The 12547-nt window shown below is 43.4% G+C and overlaps 1 protein-coding gene across 3 annotated transcripts in view; it reads right to left on the bottom strand.

The window, feature by feature from the left end:
* Positions 1-12547, bottom strand: part of DNAJC5 (DnaJ heat shock protein family (Hsp40) member C5) — a 159242-nt gene that overhangs the window by 51632 nt on the left and 95063 nt on the right. For all 3 annotated transcript variants that reach the window (XM_030211623.1, XM_030211622.1, XM_030211621.1), the window contains exons 3-4: positions 5909-6122; positions 3894-4065 (exon numbers count right to left, since the gene is read on the bottom strand). In XM_030211623.1, coding sequence (XP_030067483.1) covers positions 3894-4065; positions 5909-6122 — 386 coding nt within the window. The remainder of the gene's footprint in view (positions 1-3893; positions 4066-5908; positions 6123-12547) is intronic.

Here is a 12547-nt window from a genome sequence, read left to right as displayed (position 1 = left end):
AGCTTAGCCGAGATTGGGTGGCAGAGCCGGTGCTGGGCAGACTTATACGGTCTGTGCCAGAGCCGGTGGTGGGAGGCGGGGATAGTGCTGGGCAGACTTATACGGTCTGTGCCCTGAAAAGGACAGGTACAAATCAAGGTAAGGTATACACAAAAAGTAGCACATGTGAGTTTATCTTGTTGGGCAGACTGGATGGACCATGCAGGTCTTTTTCTGCCATCATCTACTATGTTACTATGTTGTCCTTTTTGTGTTTCTGGTTGGTAAGTCTATGAGGTCTGCCATGTATATTGGGGTCTCCCCATGAATAATTTTATGGACCAGGGTGCATATTTTGAACGCTATTCGTTCTTTGATTGGGAGCCAGTGCAATTTTTCTCGTAGGGGTTTGGCACTTTCGAATCTCGTTTTTCCAAATATGAGCCTGGCTGCGGTGTTTTGGGCAGTTTGGAGTTTCTTAATGATTTGTTCTTTGCATCCGGCATAAACTGCATTGCAGTAATCTAGGTGACTTAGTAACACTGATTGTACCAGGCTGCGGAACATTTCTCTTGGGAAGAAAGGTATTACTTGTTTGAGTTTTCACATTGAAACATATAGACATAGCTTGAAATGTCTATATGCGAATGCCAGAAGCCTAAGAAATAAGATGGGAGAGTTAGAATATATTGCACTAAATGGAAAATTAGATATAACAGGCATCTCTGAGACCTGGTGGAAGGAGGATAACCAGTGGGACACTGTCTAACAAGTGTACAAATTATATCATAGCGATAGGGTGGATCGAATTGGTGGAGGGGTAGCATTGTATATTAAAGGACAGCCTTGAATCAAATAGATTGAAAATTCTGCAGGAAAAAACATATCTTGGAATCACTATGGATTGAAATTCCATGTGTAAAGGGGGAAAGGATAGTGATAGGAGCGTACTACCGTCCGCCTGGCCAGGATGAACAGACGGATGCAGAAATGTTGAAGGAAATTAGGGACGCAAACAAACTGGGCAACACAATAATAATGGGTGATTTCAATTACCCCAATATTGACTGGGTAAATGTAACATCAGGGCATGCTAGGGAGGTAAAATTCCTTGATGAAATCAAGGACTGCTTTATGGAGTAGCTGGTACAGGAGCCGACAAGAGAAGGAAAAATTCTAAACCTAGTCCTTAGTGGAGCGCATGATCTGGTGCGGGAGGTAATGGTGCTGGGGCCGCTCGATAACAGTGATCATAATATGATCGGATTTGTTATTAGCTTTGAAGTAAGTATACATAGGAAATCAAATACGTTAGCGTTTAACTTTAAAAAAGGAGACTATGATAAAATGAGAAGAACGGTGAAAAAAAAAAAAAAAAAACTTAGAGGAGTGGCTGCAAGAATCAAAAATTTACATCAGGCGTGGATGCTGTTCAAAAACACCATCCTGGAAGCCCAGGCCAAATATATTCCGCGTAATAAAAAAGAAGGACGGAAGACCAAATGACAGCCGGCATGGTTAAAAAGTGAGGTGAAGGAAGCTATCAGAGCTAAAAGAAAATCCTTCAGAAAATGGAAGAAGGAACCAACTGAAAATAATAAGAAACAGCATAAGGAATGTCAAGTCAAATGCAAAGCGCTGATAAGGAAGGCTAAGAGGGACTTTGAAAAAAAGATTGCGTTGGAGGCCAAAACACATAGTAAAATTTCTTTTAGGTATATTAAAAGCAGGAAGCCAGCAAAAGAATCGGTTGGACCGCTAGATGACCGAGGAGTAAAAGGGGCGATTAGGGAAGACAAAGCGGTATAAGAGAGATTAAATAAATTCTTTGCTTCGGTCTACAACGAGGAAGATTTGGGTGGGATACCGGTGCCAGAAATGGTATTCGAAGCCGACGAGTCGGAGAAACTTAATGAATTCTTTGTAAACCTGGAGAATGTAATGGGGCAGTTCTACAAACTGAAGAGTAGCACATCTCCTGGACCAGATGGTATTCATCCCAGAGTACTGATAGAACTGAAAAATGAATTTGTGAAGCTATTGTTAGTAATATGTAATTTATCCTTAAAATTGAGCATGGTACTGGAAGATTGGAGGGTAGCCAATGAAACACCAATTTTTAAAAAAAAGGTTCCAGAGGAGATCCAGGAAATTATAGACCGGTGAGTCTGACGTCGGTGCCAGGCAAAATGGTAGAGACTATTATAAAGAAGAAAATTACAGAGCATATTCAAAAGCATGGATTAATGAGACAAAGTCAACATGGATTTAGTGAAGGGAAATCTTGCCTCACCAATCTTTGCCTCACATTTCTTTGAAAGGGTGAACAAACATGTGGATAAAGGTGAGCCAGTTGATATTGTGTATCTGGATTTTCAAAAGGCGTTTGACAAAGTACCTCATGAAAGACTCCGGAGGAAATTGGAGAGTCATGGGATAAGAGGTAGTGTTCTATTGTGGATTAAAAACTAGTTAAAAGATAGAAAACAAAGAGTAGGGCTAAATGGTCAGTATTCTCAATGGAAAAGGGTAGTTAGTGGGGTTCCCCAGGGGTCTGTGCTGGGACCGCTGCTTTTTAACATATTTATAAATGACCTCGAGATGGGAGTAACTAGTAAGGTAATTAAATTTGCTGATGACACAGTTATTCAAAGTCATTAAATCGCGGGAGGATTGTGAAAATTTACAAGAGGACCTTACGAGACTGGGAGACTGGGCGTCTTAATGGCAGATGACGTTTAATGTGAGCAAGTGCAAAGTGATGCACGTGGAGAAACCCGAATTTTAGCTATGTCATGCAAGGTTCCACGTTAGGAGTCACAGACCAAGAAAGGGATCTAGGTGTCGTCGTTGATGATACATTGAAACCTTCTGCTCAATGTGCTGCTGCGGCTAAGAATGAAAATAGAATGTTAGGTATTATTAGGAAAGGAATGGAAAACAAAAATGAGGATGTTATAATGCCTTTGTATCGCTCCATGGTGCGACCGCACCTCAAATATAGTGTCCAATTCTGGTCGCCGCATCTCAAAAAAGATATAGTGGAATTAGAAAAGATACAGAGAAGGGCGACGAAAATGGTAAAGGGGATGGGGCGACTTCCCTATGAGGAAAGGCTAAAGCGGCTAGGGCTCTTCAGCTTGGAGAAAAGGTGGCTGAGGGGTGATATGATAGAGGTCTATAAAATAATGAGTGGAGTTGAACGAGTAGATGTGAAGCGTCTGTTTACGCTTTCCAAAAATACTAGGACTAGGGGGCATGCGATGAAGCTACAATGTAGTAAATTTAAAACGAATCGGAGAAAATGTTTCTTCACTCAACGTGTAATTAAACTCTGGAATTTGTTGCCAGAGAATGTGGTAAAGGCAGTTAGCTTAGCGGAGTTTTAAAAAGGTTCCTAAAGGAAAAGTCAATAGACCATTATTAAATGGACTTGGGGAAAATCCACTATTTCTGGGATAAGCAGTATAAAATGTTTTGTACTTTTTTGGGATCTTGCCAGGTATTTGTGACCTGGATTGGCCACTGTTGGAAACAGGATGCTGGGCTTGATGGACCTTTGGTCTTTATCAGTATGGCAATACTTATGTAACACTTAGGTGCGGTAGGCCAGATTTCCTTAATTCTAAGTATCTACACACAGAGCTGCAGTCAACCTGCCAGAACCGAATACAAGTTGAGAAAAGATCCCAGTACTTTTAAAGCACTTCACTGTTCTTTGGCTTCACCTGTGGGTCACAGAGCATAGGGTGGCCTAGCTGTTAAAGTACAGGCTGCCAATGAGGGAAATCAGGGTTCAAATACCACTTCTCCCAGCGATGCTCCTTATTTCATGAAGTCACTTCACATTCCACTGAACCCTTGGGCAGGGAAATACCTAGGATTTGTGTATGTAGACATCCAAATGTTCTTACCCCTCTCATCGGATTGTAACTGTGCCTCCAGGTCCTCCGGGGAGACGTAGTAGTCCTGGTTATCACTCTCGGGAGGTTTAGGCTTACACTTCCCACAGCAACAGTTACAGCAACAGCACAGACAGCAGCAGAAATAGCAGCCAGTAATGAGTCCACAGAAGACAAACAGGGCCTGCCAGGAAGAACACAGGAAAGCAGAGGGAAAGGAAAAAGGGAAGGTGTGTTGGAGGGGGGGGGGGGGGGGGGCGGGTTTAGGAGAGAAGAATTTAAGGAAACAATCACCACTTGAAACCAGCACAACTGGACAGATTATTAATAGTAAATATTCTAGAAAACAGCCTAGAGAACATTTGAGTTCATTTGTAAGACACAACCAAGATGGGCTAAGGGAGAAAAACTGTGAAAAATCTGGCAGCAGTTCCAGAATACTTTCTCTAACTTCTGCCAGGGTGCCAAGGTTTTTCCTTGCAGAAAGAAGGGTCCAGGCTGCTTCTGGCGTGAAAGGCCACAGCCTCCCAGCCATTAGCACTGATCTTTGCTAATATAGCGTGAAAGCCAGAAACAAGCTAGCAGTCCATTCCTGTGTACTTTCACCAGCTCCCTGAAATCCTTCTAATCTGTTTATGTTTACTGTTGATATATATACTGACCTTCTTGTGAAAAAAAAAAAAAATCAAAGCAGCTTATAAAAAACAAAGTAAGAAAAGAAATATCATTTGTAACAGGAAAGAAATAGCAAAGGGAGAGATCAGGGGAGAGGTGGGAGGACAAGTCATGGCTGAAGCACCACATAGCGCCTACCGTTCACCAAAAACTGTGTGAAAGATGTACTTTTTAATGCAGCCTAAAACTTAATAATGCATGCTTTCCTATCAGGCAATGCTCAGACTGTGGATGTACAATTTAAGACCATCCATTTAAGTATACATGGCGGGGTGTCAGCACTTACTTAAGTAATGGGGTGAAATAAAATCATAAATGTCATGACACACACTTTGTAAGGCAGATACACACCTGATCTCCAGGGACTAAGGTGAAGAATCTCAGTCAGAATGATTTAGAAGTATACATGATATTTATGTTCATTTGAAATACTGCTTAGGAGACCCAACTTTCTTCTGAAGCTGCAGTACCAGTAAAAACTTAGGTCACTTGGGAAACCTAGTGACAGTACTGCACACTGCCATACAGAGGATAATGCATTTGATTCCTAGCTCATGTCTTCTGCCCACCATGTGGGCTTGGAATGGGAATAACGTGGAAGGGGGAAGGAGGCAGGAACCCTATTCATCATGACTGAAGTCAGGGTTCTAGAAGGAGCTTTAGTACATACTCCCTGGCCTTAAAGTGTCTCTGTAGTGATTTGACAAAGTAAGTTGGCAGGGAAAAGGAAGGCTCAGGGTACTAGAACCCAGCCCCACGTCTGATTGAGACAGTGATCAGGAGGAGGAGGAATAGGAACTGCCATAAGCAGCACAAATATATCATTAAGAATTCCCAGACCTCTGCCGTGGTCTTAAAACAATCTTTTTTTAAAATAAACACACCAGGAAATGTAAAATGATGGTATTTAGATTTTGAAGAATTCAGGGTAATGTATGGGATTCTTTAAGTAGTTGTTGAAGGTACACTCAGTAAGGAACTGCAGATAACTTATACTGCAATTATTTCAAATAGATCTTAGAGAGAAATTAGCCATTCAGTTCATTTAAACCAGTGATTTAATCCTGGAGGCACCCCAGCCAGTCAGGTTTTCAGGATATCCATAATGAATATTCATGAAAGATATTTGCATGCACTACCTTCACTGCATGCAAAACTCTCTCATGACTATTCATTGTGGATATTTTGAATACCTGACTGGCTGGGGTGCCTCCAGGACCAAGTTTGGGAACCACTGATTTAAACAAAGGGTAAAAGGATAGAAAGTCCTGGCCCACTGTGTGTTATGCAAATCTGTTCTAGTCTGGAATGAAGGGACACCAGACCTTGCGGATGCTGAATGTTTCCCTTACCTTTGCCCACCAGCTCGACAGTACAAAGTATGTATTCACGTTCTCCTCTCCAAACTGTTCTGCCACATACAGCCCTAAAGAGCCATACTTATCATAGATATTTCGTTTGGTGCCATCAGTCAGGATCCCGTGTGCATTGTTGATCTCTTTAAATTTCTCTGATGCTTCAGGGTTATCTGGGTTTTTGTCAGGATGGTATTTTAATGCCAGTTTTCTGCAGGAAAACATGAAAATAGAATGCTCCTAAGCAGAGAGATTGTATGTTCCTGTTTCTGTATTATACAAGCAGTTTTACTGCAGCCCCTCAACCTCAAACACTATGCAAGTAGGGGCATGCTCCATCCAACAGATGCACTAGTGGGGGCTCAGGAGTAGAACGTCAGATCTTATAATCTAGTGTTACTCGAGTTTTCTATCACACTCTTCCTCCAGGCAAAAGACTGTCAGTGACCAGAGCCGCCGAGAGGGGGATTTGGGGGGGGGGGGGGGAGATTCCCCCAGGCCCGGCCTCCAATGGGGGCTCGGCACCAGCAAGGGCTGCAGTTGGTCTGACTGGGGGGGGGGGGGGGGGGGGGCTGCGACAGCCCTGCCTCAGGCCTGGTTTTGTCTCTCAGCGGCCCTGTCAGTGACAGGCAAAAATCAAAACCACTGTCACATACTGAAACATGCAATGAAAGTCAACTTTGCACTCAAATACATTCACAATCATGTTCATGTTTGCATGCCACTACTTTCACACATGGACATGTTTACAGGTGCTGCTGTCTGCAATCAGGCACAAAGGCACACAGTAACTCATCTTGCACACATACGTGTATCTAATTTTGATGCACATTACATTATAATTGTTCTTCTCCAGGGGTTACTACAGTTAGAGCTGTTATAAATTCAATAAACAAGCAACGGTACAAATCATCAAAATAATTACTTTATTTTCCATTTCACCATTTTCCAATGTCCACAAATACAGCACATGTACTCACTCTGTATACAGATACACTTCACACACACAGGCACATGTACTCAACCCATGTACAGCCACACTTCTTCAGTCACATGTACTCGCCCATATATACAGCTACACATGCACAGTAACAATTCTTCATACATGAAGTCACATGTACCCACCCACATATAGAGCTACAAATGCACAGTGAGTTCTTCACACATGTAGGCATATGTATGGATGGCTACTGCTGGTACATTTTCACTTGTCTACAGGCTGGGAAAGTGAAGTTACTTACCTGTAGCAGATGTTCTCTGGAGGACAGCAAGCCAATCATTCTAACAACTGGGTGATGTCATCCGACTGAGCCCACCGCAGAAGCTGCACAGCACTCTGGCTCTTTAAGAGGCCTTTGGCAGCATCCCACCACACATGCGCAGGTGCCTTCCTGTCCGACGTGCAAGCGCGCAACCAGCAGTCTAATGACATAGCTGGAGAAGACAACTCCAAGGGGAGAAGGGAGGGTTTGTTAGAATGATTAGCCTGCTGTCCTCGGACAACATCTGCTACGGGTAAGTAAATTTGCTTTCTCTAAGGACAAGCAGGCCATATTATCTCACAACTGGGAATCCCTAGCAACCTCCAACTCACCGAAAACAACAACGCTAAGATAATAGGGACTTGCAATGGCAAGGCCTAAACACCCAATCAACCTGAAAACAAAACAAACTGGTTATGAAGGTGCAGTCTGGAACAGAAATAACAGGCCTAGGATCGTGGAGTTGGATTCTAGCCACCAGATTCTGCAGTACTGTCTGATCAAACTGGCTGTTGTGTCAGGTATTTTGCTTGAGGCAGCAGCGAGATATGAATCTGTGGACCGAAGACCACGTTGCAACCTTGCAGATCTCTTTGATAGAGGCTAACCTCAGGAAGGCTACCAATGCAACCATGGTTCTGATACTGTGATGTGAACCGTTACATGATCCTCCAGAGTCAGCCCAGCTTGGGCATAAGTGAAAGAGATGCAGTTTGCCAGCTAAATGAACAAAGTGTGTGCACTGATCCTGTTGGGATCAAAAGAAAATAAAAGCTGGGTGGACTGCCTATAGACTTTAATCTGCTCCAGATAGAAGGGCTAAGGCTTACTTGCAGTCCAAGGTGTGAAGTGCACTTTTGCCAGGGTAGGCATGTGGTTTGGGTAACAGTGTTGGCAGAACAATTGACTGGTTAAGATGGAACTCTAAAATATAAATAGGAATCAGACTAGTCTAAATTTCCTCCCAACATTATTAGCAAATCAGGAAAATATAACTTTTATTGCAATCTACAAAAAATCTTTATTAGCAAATTCACATCAATATATAATAATTCCTTACACATCACAACACAACACATTTAAAATAACATAACCATTCATTCTCATCGAAATCCATAATTAAAATACAAATTTTGAAGTAGAAGTGACCATCGATAAATAAACCACATAAACCATTGGATCCTCACGTGGAGCTCCTCCTATAGTTATATCTTCAGTCTATTAGAGGTATTAGACAGTTTCCAGCCACCAAACTTCAGTTCTTATAACTCCACGAATAAAAGTTCAGATCTTAACAACCTCAATTCGATGGTCTTTCCCTTCTGAATCTCATCTTATTTCAAAATCCATATCGAATATCACATCAGAGTTATAATCAGTTTCAATACTCATTGTCTTTCATTCTCAGCTCTTCTCATGACGAGCTGAGAATGAAAGACAATGAGTATTGAAACTGATTATAACTCTGATGTGATATTCGATATGGATTTTGAAATAAGATGAGATTCAGAAGGGAAAGACCATCGAATTGAGGTTGTTAAGATCTGAACTTTTATTCGTGGAGTTATAAGAACTGAAGTTTGGTGGCTGGAAACTTAGGTGGGAAAATGTGGGATACAAATGCAATAAATAAATAAATAAAATAAATAAATACCTCTAATAGACTGAAGATATAACTATAGGAGGAACTCCACGTGAGGATCCAATGGTTTATGTGGTTTATTTATCGATGGTCACTTCTACTTCAAAATTTGTATTTTAATTATGGATTTCGATGAGAATGAATGGAGTATGAATGGGTATGTTATTTTAAAGGTGTTGTGTTGTGATGTGTAAGGAATTATTATTATATATTGATGTGAATTTGCTAATAAAGATTTTTTGCAGATTGCAATAAAAGTTATATTTTCCTGATTTGCTAATAATAAGATGGAACTCTGACACAGCCTTAGGAAGGAACTTAGAACTGATCTGTTATGAAGAAACTTTGTATAAGGTAGATCTGCTACTAGAGCCTGAAGCTCACTGACCCTGCAAGCTGAACTGACTGTCACCAAAAATAAGACCTTCTGGGTTAGGTAATTCAGATGACAGGAATCAAGTGGTTCAAAAGGAGCTTTCATCAGCTGGGTGAGGACGATGTCAAGGTCCCATGATTCAGTAGGAGGTTTGATGGAGGGTTTTGTCAACAGCAGAGCTTGCATGAAGCAAACAATTAGAGGCTATCCAAAGATAGTCTTAGCTCCCACATGGTAATGAAAAGCACTGATCACACTGAGATGAACCCTCACAGAGTTGGTTTTCAAACCAGACTCAGAGAGGTGCAGGAGGTACTGAAGCAGTTTTTGTGTAAGGCAACAGAGAGGATCTAGGGCCTTACTCTCACAGCAGACAGCAAACCTCCTCCACTTAAAGAAATAATTCCTCTTAGTGGAATATTTGCTGAAAACCAGCAAGAACCTGGAGACAGCCTCCAGCATATATAAGGATGCAAATTCTAGATTCTCAACATCCAGGTCATGAGAGCCAGGGACTGGAGGTTGGGATATAAAAGAGACCCCTCATTCTGAGTAATGAGAGCTGGAAAACACTCCCATCTTCACAGTTCCTCAGAGATCAACTCCAGAAGAAGACGGAACTACATCTGTCTTGGCCAGAATGGCCTGAGGACCATGGACCCCTTGTCCTGCTTGAGTTTCAAGAGAGTCTTCCCTATCAGAGGAATGGGAGAATATGTACACTGAGGATCCGTTCCCCAATTAAGGAGAAAAGCATCTACCATTAGTCTGCTGTGTGATCTGAGTCTGGAGCAGTACCAAGGAACATTGTTGTTGAGATGAGTGGCAAAAAGATCCACCAAGCGGATGCCCCACTCTCAGAAGAGCTTGTGGGCAATGCCCATGTTGAGACACCCCTCATGCGGTTGCATGACTCTGCTCTGCCTGTTTGCCACTGTTCTGTTTCCCCGCCAGATATGTGACCTGGAGCACCATGTTATAACTGGTGACCCGGGTCCGCATTCGGACAGCTTCCTGACACAAGGGGTAGAATCCCATACCCTCCTGCTTGTTCACATAACACATGGCAACCTAGTTGTCTGTTTGAATCAAAATAATTTGGTTTATCAGCTGATCTCTGAAAGCCTTTAGAGCGTTCCAATCGCCTGGAGCTCCAGGAAGTTAATGTATAGTGAAGACTCCTGGGCAGACCAAATTCCTTGGGTGTAAAGCCCATTTACATGGGCTCCCCAGCCCAGGTTTGATGCATCCATGATTATTACCTTCTGAGGTGAAAGAATTTGGAATGGTAGTCTCAGGGTCAAACTGGAGTGAGTGAGCCAAATTGGGAGTCATGTGGATGACATCTGCTAGGTTCCCCTTGGTTTGAAACCACTGGGAAGCTAGTCCACTGGACGTCCCTCAAATGGAGGCACAACATGTGGCCCAACAGCCTGAATATTTGCTGAGTTGTGACCTGCTGGCTGCTGCGGACCTGAGTGGCGATGGCTATCAGAGCATCAGTCCATACCTGTGGGAGGTAGGCCCGAATATCTAGCAGGGTTCCAATGAATTCCAATTGTTGTACAGGTTTGTAGGTTGGACACTGGTTAGATGACCACGAACTCTAGTAGCTCTAACACCCAAATAGTCCTCCGCATGGAATCAAGAACATCCTCCTTCAATGTGTTCTTGACCAACCAATCATCCAAGTAGGGAAACACATGAACTCTCAGCCTGTGTAGCGAAGCTGCACCTACCACTAGTCATTTGGTGAAGACCTTTGGAGCTGACGTGACATCAAAGGGCAGTATGTGGTACTGGAAGTGGCATTTCTCTACGCAAAATCTGAGATACTTCTTGAGACGGAAGTATCTGAATGTGGGCATAGGTATCCTTTAAGTCCAGAGAGCATACCAATCGTTCATCTGAATCATGAGGATAAGGGTGCCTAGACAAACCATCCTGAACTTTTTCTGGACCAGATACTTGTTCATGCAACTGAGATTTAGATGGGACCAGATCTCCTCCATTTTCTTGGGCACAAGGAAGTACCTGGAATAGAATCCCTTCCCTTCTTGCCCTAGTGGAACAGGCTCAACTGAACTGGCCTTTAGAAGGGCGGAGAGTTCCTCTGCAAGTACCTCCTTGCACACAGAGCAGAGATTAAGATGCTCTCAGTGGACAATTTGGAAGACTTGTTCACCAATGGAGTGCATAACTGTGGCAGACAATTTGGAGAACCCACCAGAGGTTACAAGAAGCCACCTTTCCTGGAAAAAAATTCAGCCTTCCCCCAACCGACAGGTCATCTGGAACTACTACCCCGATGGTGGCTATGCACTCTTGAAGCCAGTCAAAAGCTTGCCCCCTGCTTTGACTGGGGAGCTGGCTGGGGCTTCGGGGTATGCTGCTGCCAGGGCCAGGAGTGCTGAGGCTGGGCAAGGTGGAGTGGGTAGAAGGAATGAACCTACGCTTATGAGAATAGTAAGCACTCCTACAAGGTTCAACTGAAAAACTCCAAAAGGAGGTGGTCACAGAAGGAGGCTGCTGAAAGATACTTGATAGTGTCAGAGTCTGTGACCTGCTCCACTTTGTTCACAAAAAAGGCTACCTCCTCAGCATGGAATGTCTGCCAACCTCTCTTGAATTGCTGGTTTAAGGTCTAAGATGAGTAGTCATAATAGTCTACAAATCACAACACCTAAGACAGAGAGTCAGAAAGCAAATGCAAATGTGTCCCTGGCTAGGTATGTCCTGCACTCCTTCTGCAGCGTAGCCAGCTGGTGAAGCTGAGCCTGCTCCAGTGGAGGACTGTCCACAAAGCCTAGAACACCACACCATGGACAGGCTCATGTAGAGCTGGTAGATCTGGATGCAGGAGATGAGCATCAAGGCCTGAAACACCTTTCTCCCAAAAGAATCCAGGATCCTGCCATCAATGCCCAGGAGACTGAGGCATGAGTCCTGAAGCTTCTGGCTCTCTTGGGAGCTGAATCGACCAACATGGAGTGGTCTGGCAACTGGGCCTTCTAGAATTCGGGAGCCTTTTGGATGTGATACATTGAATTCACCTTCTTAGGACAACCTGCACGGAGGATGGCGTGAAGGGATATGGTGACTGCCTCCCTAGGAGGATAGTTGTAGTCCAGAATGGTCAACAAGTCTGCCCTAGGCTCATTCTCGATCTCTAACTTAAAGGGGATAGCAGCTGCCATCCTTTTGACAAAACTGGTGAAGGTGAGGGATCCAAGGGCACGCCATAAGACCTTTCCTCTGAGTAGTAGTCTGGTGCCTCGTCAGAGTCCCATGACTGGTCACAAACTCAAAGAACTCCTCCTGGGAGAAATGAGTCCTCACCTGCCTTGGTCTACTGG

Source organism: Microcaecilia unicolor, chromosome 8 (assembly GCF_901765095.1).
Source record: "Microcaecilia unicolor chromosome 8, aMicUni1.1, whole genome shotgun sequence".
Lineage (NCBI taxonomy): Eukaryota > Metazoa > Chordata > Amphibia > Gymnophiona > Siphonopidae > Microcaecilia > Microcaecilia unicolor.
The sequence above is the reverse complement of the archived record's forward strand: the minus strand, read 5'-3'. Positions and strand labels throughout refer to the sequence as shown.